Source organism: Phaethon aethereus (assembly GCF_964289735.1).
Source record: "Phaethon aethereus genome assembly, chromosome: Z".
In the NCBI taxonomy this organism is placed as follows: domain Eukaryota; kingdom Metazoa; phylum Chordata; class Aves; order Phaethontiformes; family Phaethontidae; genus Phaethon; species Phaethon aethereus.
Window position 1 is genome coordinate 72,622,965 of NC_138577.1, and position 22,801 is coordinate 72,645,765.

The 22,801-nt window shown below is 38.9% G+C and overlaps 1 protein-coding gene across 1 annotated transcript in view; it reads left to right on the forward strand.

The window, feature by feature from the left end:
* Positions 1-22,801, forward strand: part of BDP1 (BDP1 general transcription factor IIIB subunit) — a gene marked incomplete at both ends in the record, with an annotated part of 56,725 nt that overhangs the window by 21,958 nt on the left and 11,966 nt on the right. Inside the window, 20 exon segments of the mRNA XM_082013146.1 lie at positions 911-1,055; positions 1,203-1,279; positions 1,868-2,027; positions 2,444-2,526; positions 3,738-3,969; positions 4,441-4,628; positions 5,351-5,567; positions 6,126-6,313; positions 6,861-7,062; positions 8,572-8,687; positions 9,399-9,618; positions 10,081-10,104; positions 10,107-10,318; positions 13,640-13,856; positions 14,900-15,117; positions 16,080-16,470; positions 19,450-19,548; positions 19,851-19,887; positions 21,709-21,792; positions 22,448-22,679. Of these exon segments, the coding sequence (XP_081869272.1) occupies positions 911-1,055; positions 1,203-1,279; positions 1,868-2,027; positions 2,444-2,526; positions 3,738-3,969; positions 4,441-4,628; positions 5,351-5,567; positions 6,126-6,313; positions 6,861-7,062; positions 8,572-8,687; positions 9,399-9,618; positions 10,081-10,104; positions 10,107-10,318; positions 13,640-13,856; positions 14,900-15,117; positions 16,080-16,470; positions 19,450-19,548; positions 19,851-19,887; positions 21,709-21,792; positions 22,448-22,679 (3,342 nt within the window).

Here is a 22,801-nt window from a genome sequence, read left to right on the forward strand (position 1 = left end):
CAACTCAAAACATCAGCATATTATCAACATTTTCTCATCCCAAATCCATAACATAGACTCACACCAGCTCCTGTGAAGAAAATTAACTCTACCCTGGCTGAAACCAGGGCATTTTGTGATCAGCAACTTCCTATTCCATGATACAATTTTTTTTTAACTTTAAAGGTGACATAGGTATGGTTAATGCTAAATGGTTTTTCATGCTTCTGTCTTTTCCTTACTGAAGGGCAGCTCACTCTTGTGATAAAGACTGTCAAAGCTTTATTTATCCTGTCCTAGGAAGAATATAAGAAATAGTAGTAGTTCCCAATCTGAAGATTATGGATAGACTGTAGGGCTCTGTCAAACAGTGTGTGAATCCCAGGACATGCTATTGCAATAGTTAAGGACACAGAGGGATGTATGTACCCCATTTTTCAATAATGTTTGACTGTTGGCAGCAGGATAAGGTGCTTGAAAACAGCAGTTCATAGTTCTGCGAGATAGCTTTTGAAAGGGAATGGAGGGACAGGAGAGGGAGATGCAAAATTTTGTATATAGAGGAAGTCTGCTCTACTTTGGAGCACATCTCTATTGTTTCTATGGAAATCAGTAAACCTGTTCACACTGACCACAGTTGTGAATCCCTAGCAGGAGAGGTTTTCTTACTTATTTAACAGCAAGAAACACTTCCTTCAAATATTAAGTAGATTCTACTGAAAGCCAGCAAACTTGTTAAGGTTTATTTGTCATTTGCATCTAGTAGCGTATCTTCTAGTATCAGAAAGATGTAATATAACTTTTTTTCAGTTTATTGTCTTGCTGTATTACCCATGCAGTCTGCAGTGCTCTTGAAGTATATCTTGGACCACGTAAGACTTTTAAGTTTCTGTTTGGTAATAATATATACCACCTCTTTTTATATCTTAAGAAAAACTGAAAAGCCAGCAGCCAGAGGGCGCTTGCAAAGACCTAAACCCAATTTAGTGAGATCATCTGGAAGGAGAGAAGCTGCAACCCAAGAGAAAATGGAGGCCGAGACTGCCTCTCCAGGTGTTGTGAATGCAGATGAAAAGGTCAGAAGGAGGAATGTTGCGTAATATGCTATGCCTTTTGATGCTGTATCTGTTATGATCAACAGTCTAATAAGTAGTATTCTGAGAACTGCTTCTGAGGTATCTGCACACTTGTCCAAAAGTAATATTCCTTGCCTTTAATTCCAGTGCTCTGAGGAAGACAGTAGAAGAAACAGAAATGAAGCCACAAAAGTAGAGAACATGGATTTGGACACTAAATCTGAGTAAGTATTGAGATCAGTTTTTCAGTCTCCTGGAATTAGCTGACTATAATTGTTAATTTATTATGTACAGTGCTGTTATAAAAAAACAACAGTAATTGTGAAGTTTTAATATAAATCTTAAATTTGACTTTGGCATTTTGTTGTATGATGACAGGTGGTACTCTGGTAGAAGGTATGTGCTTCTTTTCTGGGAAACTGAGGAAAGCATTACTTTATGAAGTACCAGCTGTGCTTGAAATTTGGCAAGGGGATAGGGGGAAGTGATAACTATGGTTTTGCCTTTCTTCCATTCTCAATTGCCAGCTAATGGCTCTGTTTCTGACATTTGCAGAAGCAGCTATGGTATGCAGCCTAGTTAGATTCCTCCTCTGTGTGATACCTGTTAAAAAGATATGAAGTTAGATAAATTGAGTTTCCACACTTGGTAAGACTAAAAGTTTTGTTTTCATGTGAAGAACCTTGCATAAGTTTGTGCAAATCCTTCTGAAGATAACCCAGTTCCAGTAAAGAAAGCTGTGCAAGTCATTGAATATTATATAGGCTTGAATATTATGGAGTAAATGTCGCTGTTATGGATCCTTTGTGCAGAGAACCTGAAAAAACTGTAATTGCAAAGGCAATAATTAGAGGATGTCGACAGAGATTTAAGCCTAATGTTACAAGAACATCTGGAAGGAGAGAAGAGCCTGAAAAAGATGAAGGAAATGATAAAATGTCCCATCCACAGCCTAAGGGGGAAACCGAAAAGGTATTTAATAGAGTAAGGTAACTGCAGATAACGTGTTAGCCAAAAAACTGCTGGATGCAACAGCAATTATCTTTTTCTGGTTTTCTTTTCTTTTTTTCCCCCCCCGAGTATGACCAGGAATCAGCCACTTAACCTGCAGTGACAGTGTGATATTGTTTAGAGGCCTCAGCTAAGCTGGGAGCTTGTCACACAAACTGTAGATACCAATAATCTTTCACGTCCTGCAGCGAATACAGCTTTAGTTGTTTGATCTAGATTTTACTACACCTTTCTTACTGTGTGAAATTTACCCTGTTATTGTCTGTGTCTGTCATAAGCAATCCATTTTGTATCCTGTTATGGACAGTTACCTGGCCTGTTAGGTAAAGCTGTACTTCATAAATGTAAGAGAGTCTTAATGTTCTATTTCTGTTCAGAGTACTGACCAAAGTAATAGGCCTGATGCTACCAGTAAAGAAGCTGCAGAAAAAGATGATAAAGTGCTGGAGACAGTGTTTCAGTAAGTATGTGGAAAATGAGAAAACATGTGCTGCTATCCAGCAATGAGAAATCCATCTCACTACATAATACTACCGGAAGTGTGGTAATTATAGAAGTTTCTGAAGAAGCATCTGCAATGAGACAGAGGTTGAGGGAAGAATGGAAATCTTTTTTTAATGTATGCAACATAGGTTAAACATTTTTGGTTTTAAACCAGTTGTTTTAAATGAGATGTCAGTCATGATAAATGCAAAAAAACCTGAACAGAGTGCCTTGAAAACTAAAACAAGCCCTCTCCAGTGGCTTTAATACTGGAATGCGTCAGTTTCAGTGGTTAAGTATTTAAACAATAGGAATAAGTGTTTGTTCTTAAAGTGCAGGTAAGCGTTAGGTGTCTGGTATTAGAAAAAATTCCAACATGTGGTCAATTTAATGCACATGTTAATTAAGAAGTGTTTCTTGTATTCAGTGGAGAAGTGGCAGCTGTAGTGTAAAAGGAAGAATATCACAGAATCACAGAATCAGTATGTTTTACAGGAGAGCTTGTGAAAAAAGAACAAAAGAAAAAAGGGAAAATAAAACAAAAACAGCAACCAAAAAAGCCACCCCTCCAAGATGCCACCCCCCAAAACCCCAAAGTAACAACACCAACAAAAAACTCCCAAACTTTTGCTTTCTAAGGGGGATAGCTGAAGAGGATGGAGTGAGGTAAACTGGGTTTGATAATCTGGCAGAAAAATATTTTAGCAGTTACTTCTTTCATTAACATGCTATGTAACTTGGTGCTTATGGTAAAAATGCATAGAAGCATCTACAGTTGTAATAATGTGCATCTGATATTTTTAAATTAGTAAGATTATTAAGTTTTTATGTATTTTCTGAATATTTTTGATTTTTAACCCTTCATTAAATTAGGTCCATCTGCCTCTAGACCAGATAGGAATATAAGAAGAGCCATTATGGGGCAGAAAAAGTTCTATCTAGTGTGGTATCCTGTCACCAGTGGCAAAAGAAAAAGAACAGGGCAAACATAAGTTTGTCAGGTACTCTTTCAGTCTCTAGCAGATAGACTTATAACTTTATTGTTTCATGAAGTAACGCATAGCTCTGTTTTAGGTAAGTGTATGTTAATAACTGTTAAAAAAAAAAAAAATTAAAAATACCACTTCTCCAAGACTCCGCACACTTTCAGATGTGGTACATACTTATGGAACTTAAGTATTTTTCCAGGTCTAATGAAACAGATGTTTTACAAGAAGACGGTGAACAGAGTATGCTGAAACCAACACCTCTAAAGAGAGGCAGAGGGCAGAGACCAAAACCAAATCTAGGAAGAACTGTTGCAAGGCAAAAAGACCTGACAGATAAAAGAGATCCTGCGGAGCAGAAAACCGAAGGTGGAGAGGTAGAAAAAGGTGTAATACACCGTAAGGATGAAAAGAATGATCCGTGCCTCAGAAATGTAAGTTTCTTGAGCAGTTGCTTAGGCATACTGTTTTGCTGGGTCCTAAGTAGAAGTCTTTAGTAACAAAGTTTTAGGTGTATACCACATCATTTGTAAGCATAGCCTTTGCATGCATTGTTTATTCTGAAAGAATAAACTGAATTGTCATAGAATTCCCTCATGCTCGCACTTGGGTTCTGTTTTCTGTGGATAGGTGGATTGTATTTCACTTTGTTATTTGTGATACCAAATCTGAAAAGTGCAGAGAGAAACGGTCTTTTGGAAAAGAGACTTCAGATAGAAAGTATATAGAAAAATCACAAATTTTTACTTCTAAAATACCTAGTGATATTATTGGCTAATTATGAGAGTTTTGAGTGTTTTTTGTGAGAGATACTAAAATAAACTTTTCCGTTTTCCCCTGCTCTTCTAAAAGCGAGGTCAAGCAAATCTTTCATCTTAACAGAGTGAAACTTCTATTCCTTTTAGGATGTGGTGGTTCATGAAGACACTCAGCCATGCAATTTGATGTTAGAAGGGGATGTTTCTACAGATTCTGAGATGAACTCAATACATAGAAGGCAGTGTTCCCAAGAAGAGTCCTCAGAAGCAGAAAACTGTGAAAGTGGAAAGGGATTGTCAGATGTCTTGAAACATGTTTCAGATTTCAATACAGGGTAAGGTTATTTTTTAAATGGAGAGAAGGGTGATTCAAAACCATCAGTATCTCTAGGTATTCTACACTTTGACTTTCAACTCCAGCGTTAAAAACAAGGTTTATGTCTATAATGAGATGTATAATCAAGACAATACTAGGCTTAAACAAAATGCCAAGAGCTCGAAAGCGCTAAATTTATATGCTGTTGGATGTTAATTTGATCTTTAGACTGTGAGCCCAGTTTTCAAATAAATGTTTTTCTGATGCTTAGTTCTTCTGGTGGTTATCTTTTTCATGTTGGTCCTAACAGTGCATCCCTATGTGCTTACGTAAATCCTTGGGTATAGGGTTTGGCTTCCTATTAAATTGTCCTTTAAAAAAATAAAATAACTGTGCTGTAAATCTACTGGGTAGTTTTAAACAGGATTAGACAAAGAAAGGCATTTGTAAAGTATTTGTATTCCTCTCAAAGTTTGATTGGAAATTGCAGTTCTGAAGGGGCATTTTTTTAGCTTATCTTTGCTTACCTATTCATTAGATCCACAAGTTTCTGGTGATGTTGGATGTGTTATTGGATCTTTTTTCACAATTTCAGTAAGTTTGTTATTGCTATAGGAAAGCTAAGGATTTTTATACTTTGCTACTGTACTGAAGAGAGCTGCATACAAGTATGTCATGCATTGACTTGGGAGAACCACTGTTGTTCAATGCCTTCCGTTGTTCTTTTGTTTGTGTTTATAGGGAATCTGGTCCTTGGAAGGAAGAGGACAAAACTGTTGTATCATCAGCTCGGCTCCTGAGGAGTCGATTACAGAGACCAAAGCCAAATTTAAGAATGACGACTAGTAAAAAGGAAGTGCTGAATGTAAATAATAAAGGTGTATCACAGAATGATACCAACAAGGGAGAAAGTTTGACACAATGTGACAGTGAATGTAGCATCCTTCCCGATGTGGATGTAAGGCCTTTTTTTCTTGTAGTTGAGCTTTGGTTTTGTGAAATGAAATATTGATTATTTAAAAAATACCAAGTTAATCTTTTTTGAAACAATTTTTTCAAAAGCTAAAATTTTCTATGTTAAAGTTCCTGTACTTTCCTCTTTGTATGTGAGGAGTCATTCTGTATCCATTCTGTATCTCTTGGACTAGTAACAATTACAAATCAAATATATCCATTCTGTATCTCTTGTTGTGTGTCCAGATGTCTTTCTGATGTGAGGTGGCCTTGTAGAGCTGACAGTGAAGAAAGAAATGTATTAAGATGATAAAGAAGAAATCTAGATTTATTCTTTAGAAAGAAATCTAGATTTAGAAGAAATTTAGATTTCTTCTTGATTCTTTTTAAAAGAAACGTATGTGTGTTTGTCCTGGAAAGACTAGGAAATTAGCTGTGAACAGTTGGGTTTTTGCAGGAAACACTTCACAGAGTGATTAGTATTGAACTTCATGGACATCATAATGTCTCCTTTTGGTTTAATATCATGACTTTTTCTGGTTCTTATGTTTACATTTTTCAGAAAGTAGGAAAATACGAAGTCCTGCAACCGTTGGAATCCTCAGGAAAGGAGGAGTCATTTGGCTCTCAGGAGGCTTCTGAGAGGCCAAGTTGTAAGTCTCCAAAGACATTTTCAAGATCAGAGGATGGCGAACTCAAGTTTGGTCTACCTGAAATTAACCAAGATGACACCTCAACTACTAATGCAGGGTAAGGGCTTAGCTTTTGTGTCTTGACTGTAACAAAGTATTTTAAAAGAAAATTATTATACCAATGGATTGCTAACTGGCAAAGAAAATCTTAAAAAAAAACTGAATAAAATCTCAGTTCTCATAGTTTTGACACTAGTGATACTAAAGCAAAGCATTAAATTAATGAGCATTTATTTTACAGTTGTTTTGCCGCCTGAAGTATTAGATTCATTCCATGTAAGCAGAGGAATACTAGTTTCGTTATTGGAGAAACCATGTGAAAATTGCTTTGGCTTTATAAGTAATAAGCAGACAGTAAGTTAATGCCTCCAGTGAGTTAGTTAATTCTGTTGTGGAAGTAGCTAGGAGGCCAGTGTTTTGAAATTTTTGCTGAAACAAAGTTTTGTGTTTCTAACTTAAACTCAGCAGAACTTTACGTTTATATGTTTTCTTTTAAGAACTCAGCTGGTTTTTATACCTAAATAGAATAATCTTGTGTTTGTTAATGACATACTTTTGTATTAAGTTTCAGTTTTATTTTTTTCTGTCTGATTTAGCATTGATAGCAAAAATACCACTGAAGAAGAAAGTAAACAAACAGCTCTTCAACCTGTCCGGTTAGTGCAGAGCAGATTCCGGAGGTACAAGCCAAACTTGGGAAGAGCTGTTGGAAAGAAGGAATTACAAATATCAGAAAATGAGAGGGAGAAAAAGCCTGAAGCAGAGCAGTTGGTATTGCAAAAAGATGAATCTGCTAATACTGTCATCGTAAGTGTAATAGGAATAAGCACTTTGCCTTCAAAAGTATGGTTCCAAGTTGCAAGTCTCTTTTATGAAGTTAAATTAGAACATTTAAGTTGCATTCCCTGAAGCTGAGACACTATATTAGATGAAAAAATCCCCAGACCCTGGTATGTTGAGGTATTGCAGGTATGAAATCAGTGAACTCTATAAATTGTACTATTAATGTATTCTGGAAAATGAGGATCTGATTTTGACTAGATTGCATGATAGAGAAAAGGATTATGTACCTTTAATGTAAACTCTAGAATAAAAATGTGTTTTATATTGCAATACATAAAAATTAGCTTTTTTGCTCATTTTATCTTTCCTGTTTGGAAATCAAGTCTGTGTTGAGTAATCTAGTATTGAGTATCAAGAAAAGGCAGAGGATAGCTATTTTTCTGCTAAAAAAAAATACCATACTAATTTGGTAAGCTTTGACTGGCTTCACCACTACAATGCCTGACACTCCTCTACTCCTCTACTTTACACGGGTAAATTGAGTCATTCACTTACGCTGTGTATCCCCACAGATACCTTACTAGGCACTGTAAAAGGTATTGAAATCTTTGAAAGCCATTATAGTATGATGAACTCGCTGTATCCATTTTGTGGGTTACTCATGAATCATGTCATGGATGTAGGCATGTCTGCATAGACTTGCCTTAGCTCTCCACCACAGCTAAGCTTTGTAAGAGTGACTCATTTTTTGCAGTGATATAGCTGGTTTTGTTCTTGAACCTGTGTAGAGCTAGCTTGGAGTACTTGTGTGCTGTGTTCCCAGAGAGGAGCACAAGTGCACTGCTTCTGTAGCCTCCCTCTCAATACCATGCTGTTAGCTCACCCCTAGCTGAGGTAGTTGTTTGCGGTTCAGCTTTGGCTATTCTAGTCCTGTTGCCTGTGGACCATGCACATACATCTGCTCTGTGCTGTGCAAATGGGTAGAACCACAGCAGGTCTGATGCTCCTCTGTGCTAATAGAGCTGTCACAGACCTGGAGTGCTGAGGGGTGTGTTTGAGTGGCTTCTTTGTGGAACGAGTGTGGCAAATACAGAAGTAAAACCAATAAGCCCACCTGAATGTGAGGTTATATTATAGTGGCTTGGGTGTGGCCTGGGCTGTGCTCTGCAGTGTCTAATTTTCAAAGGTTTCTCCATTTGCCAAAGTATTTTGTTTCCATAGTGCTCCATGTAATAGAGAGTTAATTGAATGCTAAATAGAAAAGTGTTACCCATAAGGTTTGGGTGCATATAGTATTTAAGAGCCTAACTCTAGGTAGCCCAGGACTAAGAAGGCTGCTTCCTGCTTTGCCTATAGATTGAATTATGTGCTCAGGCAGATTACGCTCAATAGAATGTGATTCTTTTCTTCATTCAGATTGGGAAAATAGCAGAGAAATCTGTAGGGTGTGGTTTTTTTAATAAAATACACTTCTGTTTTAAAAACTTGCTTGATTCTCTTTTTCTTCATGCTTTTTTTAATTGCAAATTAAAGGGTGAAAATGAAGCTGTATTGTGTCATGCAGATGTATTGAGCAAAGAGGAACAGGAACAGCAAGAGGTGCCTCACATGCCCTGTATTTCTGAAAACATATTGTGTGAACAAAACAGGTGAGGTTCTAGTTTAGCAAAATTGCATTTGAAAAGCTTTCGTCTGGTGCATGATGAGACAGCTTTACAAGTATCAATTCTTTTGTTCCTTGTTATCTGTCTTTCCCCAATATTTAATTTTCAATGACTACAGGCAGCTTCTTCCCACATTTTCAGAGCACATTTTTAGTTGAGCTGAAATACTTGTCATTGTTTATCTGGTACATACTTGGTCTTTTTGACCAAACTTTTTTTTATCATGTTTGTATTTGCATATACAGCGATCATACATGTAACAGATAGAAATTTTTCAAAATGTCAGAGATCTGTCTTTCATTGATCCCAGTGTGCTCTACTAATTTCACTGCTCTTCTTAAAATAAGATCTTAAGCGTGTGTTAGACTGCAGATACTTTGTTGGTATGGTTAGCGACCTTTGTTAAAAATGTTAAAAACACAAAGAAATTGTGTTATTCCTTCTCACAATCATAAATGCCCAAAATGAGAAATACATATTTGAAAAGATAATTTTCTTTATTTTAAACAAAACAGTATATCAATCCCTAAACCACTTGTGTAAGTATTGATTCAAAACTTAAAGAATGCAGAATTGCTTTTTCCCCTCCCAACCAAAATCAAGTGACATCATTTTTTTTCTTGTTTCACTATGTGGTTTTTTATTTTGTTTTTTTGTTTGTTTGGTTTGTTTTTTTGTCTGTTTTAAATTCACTAGTACTGAAAAATCCACTTCCCAAGAAGGCAAGCTGGGTGCTCTGAAACCAGTACAATTCATAAGGAATGGATCTCCGAGAACACCACCAAACCTAGAAAGAGCATATAGTGAAAAAGAATCTCCCATGGCACAAAAACTTGCTGCTTCGGTTGAGGAAGAAGCAAATAAAGGAGAGAATCTGCCTGTGGCAGAAGAATCTGAGGAACCTCTTTCCTCAAAAGTGAGATTTCTGTTCAGATATTTCTGACTATATTTTCTGCTTGATTCCACACCAGCTGTTTTTAAGACATCTAAATAAGCTGTTTTAAATGCATAAATTAATTTTGGACTAGTAACAATTACATTCTTGTTTAATATTTGCACCCTAATGTGAGGTCTTCTAAAATTCTGTTGATGACACATTGATAGTATCTAGACTTCTGTTAAAAAATTTAAAGACTTCACTTAAACTTTGAAATTTCAGTGCTGCATGCCATCTTTCTGTTGCTGGGTTTCTTGTGAACTCCTTGGTGGTGGCTCATGAAAGACTATATTGGTTATAGTATCTGCTTTTCTTAGATAAATACCTTCTCTAAAGCAACAAGGAGCAGTGATGGGTGCCATAAAAAGCTTGAAAGTTTTTAAGCAAAGTTTTGTCTCAGGTTAATGTCTTGATCATAACTTGCAATGCTTTATTTTACAGGTGATGTATTTTGTGCTAATATTGTTGGGTTTTTTTTCCTCAAATCTAAGGATGATACAGAAGTATTGTTGTTTGTGGGAAATTTGGCCAAGAATGACAATCTAGACATAAATCCAAAAAGTATGAAGTCAGAAACACTCTGTTCCTCTAAAAAATCACCTACCTGGCACAGCAAGGGAGACCAAGAACAATGTCTATCTACAGATGCTATAGGAAGCATTCAGGATACCATAGACAGGTAAAGTTCTCTGTTGACAGATTAAAAAAGCTCTTTAAAAACTTTGACTATTTGTCCAGTTGTTAATCACACAATACTTGCTTTTCGAAGTGCAGGCTTTGAGCTGTACTCGTTGTTGTATGCTACATGCTGTGAAGGTCAGTAGGTGGCACACTTAAGTAATATAAAAATTTTTAACAGCATTTTTCTCAAGGCTGTTTTCTTTTTAGAAGGCATTTTGCAGGAGAGAGAAGCAAGTAATCAGAGTTTAGCTGTCTGAATTTCTCAGTCATACTTAGGATACAGTGCACTATGAATGTGGACTGTTGAAAGGAAGAGAGCAGTGCCATTTGCACTGACTTATAATTGAGAAATAGTAGATAGAGTTACATAAAATGAGCTTGCTGTCTTAGATGTATTCTGAGTCTCTTCACTTTTTCTCTCCATCAGGAGGAGTTCATGCAACAATGTGCAGTGTCACGGTTCTGTGGTGGAGGGAATGCTTTTTATGTATGTGCAATATAAGGCAGGTAGTGCCATTTACATGTAACAGTTCTGGATTATGTTATAAGATATCTTTTCATCAATCTTAACTGATACAGAGCAGCCTCAAATCAATTTGCTTCTGCTGTTTTCTGAAATTAGCTTCTGGTTCCCATCCACCTCAGCTTCTGCTTAAAAACTCTTCCAATAACTTACATTGAAATTGTATCCCAGAGTCTTGTGCTAACAAGACAAGGGCCTTACTTTACTGCCATCTTGGCTTCTGTGATGGTAGAATTTCTCAATCACAGGACGGTTGAGGTTAGAAAGGTCCTCTGGACGTCATCTGATCCAACGGCCCTGCTCAAGCAGGGCCACCTAGAGCTGGTTGCCCAATACCACGCCCAGACAGCTTTTGAATATTGCCAAGGATGGAGACTCCACAGTCTCTCTGGGTAACCTCTGCCAGTGCTCCATCACCCTCACAGAGAAATAATATTTCCGGAGGTTCAGAAGGAACCTCCTGTGTTTCATTTTGTGCCTACTGCCTCTTATCCTGTTACTGGGCACCACTGGAAAGAGCCTGGCTCCATCTATCTTTACACCTTCCCTGCAGGTATTTATATACAGTGATGACATTTCCCCAGCCCCTGCCACCAAGCCTTCTCTTCTCCAGGCTGAACTGTCCCTGCTCTTTCAGCCTTTCATCATAGGAGAGATGCTTCAGTCCCTCACCATCTTCATGTCCCTTTGACAGGCCATCTCCAGTATGTCCATGTCTCTCATACTGGGGAGCCCAGAACTGGTCACAGTACTCCAGGTGTGGCCTCACCAGTGCTGAACAGGGAGGGAGGGATCACCTCCCTCAGCCCACTGGCAACACTTCTTCTAAGGCAGCCCAGGATACCATTAGCTTTCTTTGCAGCCAGGGCACATTGCTGTCTCATGTTCAACTTGGTGTCCATGAGGACACCCAGGTCTTTTTCTGCAAAGCTGCTTTCCATCTGGGTGGCCCCCAGCATGTACTGGTGCCTGGGGTTGTTCCTCCCCAGGTGCAGGATTTTGCACTTCCCCTTGTTGAAGTTCATGAGGTGCTGTCAGCCCATTTCCTTGTCTGTTAATTGAATGAAGCCGATAACAGACTCCTTAGGCGGTATAAACTGTCATTACTTTCCAGGTTTAGTATTTAAATCATTTTCCTAGAGAGCACTAACCACCACACTACACGTAAAAAAAGTTTGACAACATAGCAGAAAATCAGAATTACAAAGATTTTATGGAATCTGTTTAGTGAATTAAAGTAAAAGTCTAGTGCCTAAAAGTTGAAGTTCATAAGGTGCCTGTCAGCCCATTTCTCCAGCCTGCCCAGGTCCCTGTAGTTGGCAGCATGACCCTCTGGTGTATCAGCCACTTCACAGAATCACTAAGGTTGGAAAGGACCTTCAAGATCATCAAGTCCAACCATTAATCCAGCACCACCATGTCCCCTAAACCATGTCCTGAAGCGCCACATCCATGCATTTTCTGAACACTTTCAGAGATGGTGACTCCACCACCTCCCTGGGCAGCCTATTCCAATGCTTGACCATCCTCTCAGTGAAGAAATTTTTCCTAATATCCAATCTAAACCTCCCTGGCGCAACTTGAGGCCATTTCCTGTCGTCCTATCACTAGTTACTTGGGAGAAGAGACCAACACCCTCATCGCCACAACTCCCTTTCAGGCAGTTGTAGAGAGCGATAAGGTCTCCCCTCAGCCTCCTTTTCTCCAGACTGAACAACCCCAGTTCCCTCAGCCGCTCCCCATACGACTTGTGCTCCGGACCCCTCACCAGCTTCGTTGCCCTCCTTTGGACACACTCAAGCACCTCAGCATCCTTCTTGTAGTGAGGAGCCCAAAAACTTGTCCCAGTTCTGTAAACTTGCTGAGGGTACCTCCTGCCCCATTGTCCAAATCATTAATGAAGGTGTTCAAGAGGATTGGACACAGTATTGACACATAGGCTACACTCCTAGTTACTGGCCTCCAACTAGACTTTGTGCCACTGATCACCAACCTCTGATTCTGGCCATTGAATCAGTTTTCAGTGCACCTTCTTGTCTGCTCACCCAGCCCATACTTCATCAGCTTCTGCGTGAGGATGTTAGGGGAGTTAGTGCTTAAGTAAGGCTTCTAACACTATCTACTGCTCTTCCTTCATCTATTGAGCCAGTCATTTCATTGTAAAAGTTTATCACGTTGACTAAGGCTGACTTCCCATTGTGAACCCATGCTGACTACTCTAAGTCACCTTCTTGTTTTTCATGTGCCTGGAAGTAGTTTCCAGGATTAGTTCTATCACTCTCCCAGGGACTGAGGTGAGGCTGCCTGGCCTGTAGTTCCCTGGATCTTCCTTCTTGTCCTTTCCTGAGACATGCGTTTAAAAGCCCAAGATTTCTGTCTTACTTATATGAATGTGCTTGAACAGATGTAAGAATTTCATCCTGTTTAAAAGCAGTAGTACTTTGAGCACTGGAATTAATTAATATAATATTCCTATGGTTGCTTAATCCTGGGTACCTGTGGGTGGAATAGCTGAAACTTTGTGCTGTACCTGACTTTTTAATGTTGTTTTCCTTCCAAAAGATTTTTCCTAAAGTAATCAGAAAGGTCCACAACTGCAGAAAAGCAAAATATCTCCTTTTTGCATTGTTTTTTTTCTTCCTTTATGTTTTTTAAACTTCACCAATGAAACAAATAAAAGTACAGAGCACTTAAGTTCATTTCTAGCTGGAAGTACTAAATATTTGACAGTAAGTGAAGCTTGTAGAGTGTATTTTGTAGTTCCTGAGAAGTAAAAGATGAAAAATATTTTTGTAGGTCCAATGATAAGTTATGTTCTGGAGAAGAAGGTAAACAGAGTGATACAAAACCTTTGTGTCAAGTGAGGGAACCCCACTGGAACCCAAGGCCTAACCTAATGAGAGTTACTAGAAAAAGAAATTATCCTGAAGAAGGTGAAAATAGAGAAGAGGACAGCACTGAGAATAGAAATGCAGAAGAGTATTCGGTGTTAGAAAAAACACGTGTATCAATGGTAAGTGCTGATCATGTGTTTTGAGACAATTTCTACCTCAATTCTTGTGTTTTAGTTCTTAGAACCATAGATGGCACAGAAATCCAGTATATGGCTAGGAAACGTTGATGGGATTCTTTTTTTTTAATTCACTGTTGCAAATGGTGCTGAATAAATGGACTTAGAATCAAAAAACTGTGGAAATACTAAACGTACACTGTTGTCTTAAGTTTTACAGTTTATATGGTCAGAAGTCTGCATTATCATAAATACATGCTAATACTGTTACCAATTAATTTAATGTCTGTTATTCATTGAACATTGAATGGAAATTAAGACCTGTCTAACAGCAGGTACTACCTAAAAATCCATATAAGTATACTTGTAAGTTAAAATATATGCAAAGTTCAAACCTTCTTCTGCTTAAATTAATTTAACAGGCCTAACCTAGCTCAGACTAGTTCCATCTTTGTCTAATGTTGCAATGCCTGAACCAAGTTTCTCTGGTGTTCCTTATTTTCTAGATGGGTCACTAAAATATTTCAGTTAACATATTTTTTTAGCCAAGTATCCATGGTTGACAGAACTGTGATTACTGCTGTTTTTTATGTTCTGGGATGTGTTTCTGTGTGTTTTGAGTAATATTTAAATGCTGTTCTGTAAACTATGGTAACTTTTTCTTCCTACTTTGTTCCCAGGGCATAAAAAAAATAATTTTTTCTTCCCTCAAATTGTTCTTTAATAGGTAGTTTTAGAAAATAATTCATCTTTCCAGCTTCTCAACAGTTGCTGCTCTTGGTAAGTCGAGCATTGCCTTGGTCATGCAGCAGCAGCAACTAGCAGCAGCACTGGGAACTCAGGCATCATAGATAATACCATCTAATGACAATCCTGCTATAGAGCCCAAAATTAAATACATTGGGGAAAAATGTCCTAAGGTATCAGAGATGATAGCTGGGCTTGTTTTCAAGAACCTCAAACTTACTTCTTCAAATCTTTTTGTCACCAAAACCAGTAAAAAGTGTTTGGCATTTAATGCAGTAGTAATTGTCTCCTCTGTTCAGCAAAACTCTAGTAACATAGTGGAAGCTGCATCCTTCTTAGAAGCTACAAGAAAACACAATTTTACGGACGCTGCTGAAGAAACATCTTGTAAAAGAATCAGGCAGGATAGAGGACTCCAGTCTTCAGAGATACCGTCGGAGAGTGAGAGTCAAGTAGAACAGGAAGATGATTCTCAGCTTTCTACCTCTCAGGAAAAAAATTCAGTCAGTCTCACAAGGTAAAACAACTGATTTCAGCTTGTAAGCTCAACTGATTGGTTTTGGCTTTTGTTTTAAACATTTAGTTATTAGCCATAGTTCTGCAGTGTATTATGTGAGTGCATGCAGGATGTCAGTCCTTCTGTCTTCCATCTGAACTCTACCAGATATTCTTATGTCTCTTAGTCTGCCTGCACTCTCCTAAAATTAATACAGCCAGCATTTCTGCCAACCCATCCCAGGGTCCACGTTTGGTTTCAGCAGGAATTCCTGATTTTAAAGGGGAGGACTCTGAAGTGCCTGTATTGGGGGCACAGGGATTGTGGGATTAATTTAAACACAAACTCCGTGGTGGAAGTGTCCTTTGCTGCTATTTGTTTCCTCTACCCACAAGTTTACCAAGGAAGATGTTTTCTGGGAGAAGTTTGGAATTACTTTTGGTACCTAAAGTGGTTGTGCCCATCATTTTGAGGAGGGAAACAGTAAGCAGCTGATAACTGAAGAGATTGCTGTCTGAGAAACTGGAGCAGATAATTAGTTATCATATAACAGTTTCAGTTTCTAAACAGTCTAATCAACTAAAGTATCATAGTTTGGGGCTCCTAGTATAACTGTAGCAAAAGAGAGCTGGAAATGTTCCCATGACATAAAAAGCATGTGACTTCCATGTCCCTCAGAATGAAAATTTCTTTTCTAGTCAAATAATTCTGTATCTTACAAATTTAATTGTGCAGCTTTCCAACACTCTGCTTAATACACATTTACAATCAGTACTGTGCGTATACATGAAGAAATTAAGATTTCTCGTTAAATGGTATGTGGATGCATTTTTGTCACTATACATTAGGAAGTAAATAGATTGTATTGTTGATCACAATGATCCTTTTTCATTTGTTGAGTTTGTTTTGATTTATGGTACTCCTTGTATTGGAATGTCTTGGACTTCATTGTTTCTTAAACATGCTTTTGTTCTGTACTTTAGAAGGCAGTCCAGACGGCCATCAAAACAGATGGCACTGCCAAAACCTGTCTCGGAGCTAAGACCTGCTGCTGCTTCTGCTGCTGAATGTGAGGCTGATAGCAGTGAGAAGGGAAACCAAAAGCAAGAAGTTAAACTGTGTGTTACTAGAGGCAAAATTTTGAAAACTACACATAGGAAAAAATCTGTAAAGGAGCACAGAAGTTCAAAGATAACCTTGGTGACCCTCTGGGCTTCTCAAGAGGAGGAGGAGGAAGAGGCAGATGACTTTGAGGCTGATGATGAAGATGAATGCTTTGCACCAGAGGAAGTAAACAAAGCTCCAGTGTTTGTTCCTATAGGTCTTCGATCTCCAAAACCTGTTGCTGTTCAGATAGAGGAAACGATGGAGGAGGTATCATGTACCTGGGTTCTGCATATGTACTTTTGTTTTGATTGTTTAAACAGCTTCTATTCTAATTGCATCTCTGAGTACTTAGGCTTTATCCCGGTTTAGTTTAATTCGTTAAGAATGGCCATCAGAGTAGCAGGGATGTTACTTGGCCCATGCCCTTGGTTTTGAACAAATTTGCACATCAGTCTAAGGTCCAGTTACATTTGCATATGGTATATAGGTCTGAAGTCTGCTCACCAGTTTGTTTATCGGGGTTGAATGTAGGCATATATTACCATGCTTACTATGTATTTTGAGGCCCAAATGGAGCATATCAATTTTATATTTGAATGTTAGCAAATGAGGGAATGAAGAAGATGTTTCTCTGTGTGATGTCCCCCTCACCAAGAAACTTTTAATTGTGTGGTGGGCTGATCCTGAACAGCAGCCAGGCATACACACAGGTGGTTGCTCACTCCCCTGTCCTGTGGGACAAGGAGAGAACAGAAGGAAAGTAAGAGGACTTATGTATTGATAGACAGTTCAATGGTGAAGCAAAAGATGCATGTGAAAAGTAAAGCAAAATAAGGGATTTATTGACTACTTTCCATTGGCAGACCACTTCATGGAAAGCAGGGCCTCAGCCTGTGTAAGAATTACTCTGGAAGACAAATGCCGTAACCATAAATACCCGCCTCCTCCTTCTCCTTTCCGTGAGCTTCTATTGCTGAGCATGACATCATATGGTATGGAATATCCCTTTGTTCAGTTTGGGTCAGCTGTCTCAGATGCATGCTCTCCTGACCTCTTGCCCACTCCCCCCTACTTGCTGGGCCAAAGAGTAGGAAAACAAGACCTTTGACATTGTGCAAGCACTGTTCAGCAATAGCAAAAATGCTGGTGTGTTATTAACACTGTAGTCATAAATCCAAAACGCAGCACCGTGTGGGCTGCTATGAAGAAAACTAACTTTATCCCAGCCATGCCCAGTACAATTTTCACCCTTTATTTCATACCATTTGTGTCATGCTCAGGTCCTACGCTATCCACTCCATCTTTATTAACCACAACTTCCCTTCCTGTCCTTTGATATATACATGGATATCATTCACTTGGTCTGTGGGCCACCCCCTTAAAATGTCCCTCAAATGTCCTTTGAGTTATGTAGTCCATGCCTTGGGCTCCATGTATTATGTGGTTGCTCAGGAGAGGCTGCATGTTGTGTTGAGTTTTTGGGTACCAAAGCCAGCTCAGGTTGGTCACCACTGCACTTGCCTGATTTCTTGTGAGGCTTGTCTTCCCTGGTTTCATGTTGTTCTTGCTATAGTACTTACATAGCATACAACTCAAATAATGGGTTAAAAAAAAAAGTGTATTCATTAAACTTTCCATCCCTTGCCCCTTTGGTTCAGGCTGTAGAGTTTGACATTGCAGTGGACTCTACTCCTTGCCTGTGCTCTAGCATGTGTCCTCTGTGGACTGCAGTCCAATCAGGGATGTTCCTGCTCTGTCTGGCATGGGCAAATCCATGGGCCTCAGTCCCTGCTCCTGTCAATGAGAGACCATCTACATCTTTGTCAATTTTTTCAAAAGCTATATGTTTTGACTCTTCCATGGACCATTTGTGGAGCTGGAAACTAAGTCTAGAGTGCACGCCTATGTTTTAATTGTAGTCTTAGACTAGAATAAAACTCAAGACTGTAGGACTGTAGAAAGATTTGGTATCATGTCTACTAAGACTAGTCTCTAGAGAGGAAGTGGCATACTTCTTTGCCATCAGGGAAGTGTTGACATTTGGGAACAATGGACTCTGTTCCAGGCCTTGAAAGGGATTGTGCTCAAAGGTTTAGATGTTTTTCTATTTTTTTTCTCTATCATTCAACATGACTTCTCTGTGCTTTTTTGTCCCTTCTAGCCTGTCTTATTTCAGTGATGTGTCTTCACAGCTCTTTTTCTTTTTGCTTCATTACAAATCTGTTTATCTGACCTGCTCCATTCATGCCTCAGATCTTCATTACTACTTCTTTCCATTCTCTCATACTCTTTTTGCTTACTACTAGTCATCTTCCTCTCTTCTCTCATTGAAATCCTGCTTTTTTGTCTCATGAATTAATCACACTGTTTCTTTCTCTGGGTGAAAGAGCATTTAAAGCTCAGTCAAAACACAAGGGACACTCTCAATAACAGACAGCAAAGTTGTTGTATGGAGACTTTTGCTAAATCCCTTTATTTCAAAGATGTGGAATATATTACGTGGTGGGGTTGATGATCAAGTTTCCTGGTTTAACACACAGGAGACATAGGTACTATCATGGGATATGGTTAGATACCTGAGGACTGAGCTGTTGTCAAACTTAAGTAGATCAGTGGAAAGTATCTGTAAAAGTGCAAGCCTTGGAAAGCCACCCAAATTGAGCCGTGTTTTTCGTAAGAACCTCACTGGAAAGTTTATAAATTTTCTGCCAAATTTCAAGTCCTAATTTCTGAAAATGTCAGATGCCTGAAGCTCTTGGTAAATAGGTAGTGTTAAAGAAGAAGAAAAAACAAATATAGGTAAAGTGGTAGGCAGGTGTGTGCGTGTGTGAATGTGTGTATTCCCTAGTCTTACTTGGGACAAAAGGCTGAACTGTTTTTTCTTTCCTGAAGACTTAAAAAGCAGAAAAAGTGTGAAAACTAACAAAACCCTTTTAAGGTAAACAGCCACCATGAAAGATCTCAACCACGTAAGTTTGGAGTAATAAGCAACTAGAAACAAGGTCTTAGGTTGTCTGATGCTTCTAGTTAGCCAGAAGCAGCACTACCAGTTCTGCCTCCGGTTTATACAACTTCTGCCTTCTGAAATCAGAAGGTAGTAGTATAAGACTTGGGTTTTAGGAAATGTTGGGATCCCACTAAATGTTCAAGATCTCTTAAGTATATATATGGCTCTTAAAAATTTGTATTTGACAGATTTTCTTTTGAGGCTGATGAACTGAAATACTTTAAAAATTATTTTTACAGCTGGAAATACCTGTGAATATACCAGATGTGCAGGTGGCTACTGATGTTGAAAGTCCCTCTCATGCATCTGTCCAACCAGTGTTACAGAGGGAGGAAAAAGTGAGCACCTCAACAGCTGTAAGAATGTCATCTGTTTGTTTGTTTCATAGCACGTAGCTTTGTATGCTGGCAGTGTCTGGTTGCCATGTCTGCTTGTAACAGCTTAATAGACTATTACCTGTCCGACACAGATATAAGAGACACAGCTATGGGGAAACTATGTAAGTAAATATTGTTAGCCTTTAAAATACCCTTTCAAAGCCAAGGTAACCTTTGGGCAGAAAATTTACCCATAAGCATTGAATTAAAATTGTGGACTCATTTTATATAGGACTTTGATATTGTTTTTCTTTTTGTTTAAGGAAACAACCCTACATGAAAACTCAGAGGTGGACAAAGGTAGATATGAAACAATCTTATTCGTATCTTTCCCATTAACCTGCTACCAATATGTAGTTATTCTTGCTGGAAATTTGGGGGTTTATATATCTTCTAAAAAAACTTGCTCATGAGATACTGGATGCTTTCATGTTTTAGAGGAGATTGAAACCATTTTATTTCTTGCTGTTCTCTATCGAGTAGGGGGACCAAGCATTGCAAGGTTCTGTTTCCCAGGGTCAGAATGTACCTTTTGTGTGCACCATCTACCACTTTCCCATGCTGTCATTAGTTCTACTGGGAGAAGAGGAAACTTTGCAAGTGCTTATGTGGAGCTTGCTTGATGTGTGACTGAGTGATACAAAAAGTGGACAGATTCATAGCTTTGTTATCTCTGCGGTCTCTCACTTCAGTATCCTTAACTGGTAAAATACTATGTGTGACAGACTGATCACAGTCTTCCAGAAGCAAATATTCTTTCCATGTCAGATATGTTACAAACTCTTATGGCTCTATTAATTTTTAGAATAGCTTCCACTTTTAAATTTAATACATTCTCAATACATCATCCTAGGAAATACTGGAAATTGAGTGGGCTGCTGTCTTAGTTGAAGCCTACTTTGTTCTTCTGATTTACTTCAGTACAATAGCTTTGGAGGATGGAAGTGTTTTGTTGGAAGTGACCAGTTAGTGATAGGCAAAGGGATGTATTCTGGATAGAGATTAGGAACCAGGAGTCTAAACTGGTATATGGTTCAACACTACAGGTTATCGATTTCTGTGATTAAACTGTTACTTCTTTCTCTTCCATTTGTGGCGGGTTGATCTTGGCTGGCTGCGAGATTCCCACACAGCTCTTCTCCCACTCCTCCTTCACAACAGGATGAGGGGATAAAAGAAAATGGAAAAGCTCCTGGGTTGAGATAGACAAGGAGATCACTTACCAAAAAACTTAACTGGAGGAAAACTAATTTAATCTATTGCCAAATAAAATAGAGTAGGATGGTGAGAAACAAAGAAAAAAACTAAAATACTTTCCCTTCCCTGCCTTCTTGGGCTCAACTTCACACCTTCATTTCCCACTCCTCTGCCTCCTCCCACCAAGCATTGCAGGGGGACAGGGAATAGGGCTTGCAGTCAGTTCCTAACACTTCATCTCTGCTGCTTCTTCCTCCTCACTCTCTTCCCCTGCTCCAGCATGGGTTCCTTCCCATGAGATAGTCCTTCACAAAGTGGTCCAGTGTGGGGTCCTTCCTATGGAGTACCGTCCTTTAGGATTAGTCTGCTCCACCATGAGTTCTCTACAGGATGCAGAGAATATCTACCTGCTCCACCAAGGTCCCCTTCACAGGCTGGAGGGGAATCTCTGTTCCCACGCATGGAGCACCTCCTCCCCCTCCTTCCTTACCAACTGTGGTGTTCACGGGGTTGTTTCTTACATTTTTCCCTCACTCTTCACTGCTGTGCAACATTTGTCCCTTTCTTAAATATGTTTCCCAGAGGTGCCACCGTCTTGGCTGACAGGCTCAGATGTGTCCTGTGGTGGGTCAGCTGGAACTGGCTGTGTCCAGGGCAGCCCCCCTGCTGCCAACACCTTGCCACCGGTACCCAGTACACCATTAAAGGGGAAATAACGTTACTGCTCAGTGTTTTTACAACAGTTTGAATTTAGTGGGTAAGAAGAGCTGTCTGTCTATAAGCATCTTGATCCATGAATGGCAACAATTTGAAAAATAGGTACTTCATTATACTGATGACAGTGTCAAATGGTTTTTGAATATGGATAAGTGGATTTCTGGTTAATGTGCTTGTGACTTTTAATGTGTGTGAACAACTTTTCAGAAATTAATGATGGAAGCACTGAAGCTGCCATGACTTTACTTGCCATGGGTGATCCAATGTTCCAGTTAAAAACAAGCACTGAAGGTATGATCTGATTTATGGAACAAAAGCCTTGCTTGTACTTTCTGGGCCCACCTAAGGAGGGATGGAGCAGTGGCTGCAAAGCCCTTCCATATGCTGCTGCATGACAGGAGGTCAGGGGTCTTTTATGCTTTTAGTCTGCTGAACTGTAGCGCATCGTGAGACTTAAACAATGCAGGTTGTCTGGAAAAAGTAAGGCGCCTTACTGGATACTGCCAACTGCATCACTGTGCTAGAAAGATGTTCGAGACCTATTTTAGGAAGGACATATTTGAATTAATCTGGTCACATAAATTGGACAAAAGAAAGGCTTAAATGATCATAACTATCAGTGGTCTTTTCAGACCTTTAATGTGAAGCATAGCCTTTTCTGTCTAACTAGCTACAACCTGAAACTACCCGAGTTTAGTCTAGTTTTTTATAGCCTTTTACTTCAAATCTATTATCTGCTGTCATTGGTTGACTGTTAGTTTCTGCATTACTATCAGAAGTGTGATCTTGGGACTGCATTTATCTGGGGTTTGAGTTTGCCTCTTTGGAGAATGCAGACTTTGTTAACTGAGACTTGAAGTTGAACATCTGTAAAATAGCTTTATATACATGCCAAACTTGAGTCTTTTAAGTTATGCTTTTCTGTTCTGTTTATTGTTCTAACCAGAATGGACACACGTGTTACCCACTCAAGATGAGTTGGACATGTCCAGTAGCCTTGTAACCCACGCCTACTCCAAACAAAATAGAACTTCTAGTCCATATTTACTTTCTTCAGACACTTCTACCAAGGAATTGGCCTCTTCTGAGGATGGAAGCAACATTAATCTAAAGAATCAAAGCACTGGCACAAGAATAGGTGTTGAAGAATATTTTGAGAAAAATGCTACATATACCAGGTTAAATTACTACCTCATTTTCTTTAGGGAGAGAGATCCTCTGATACTGCTTACTTTTGTTAAGTTCTTTCTGGCATTTTTATTGAATTGTAAGCAGCCTTGCTTTAGCAAAGGTTTCTCAG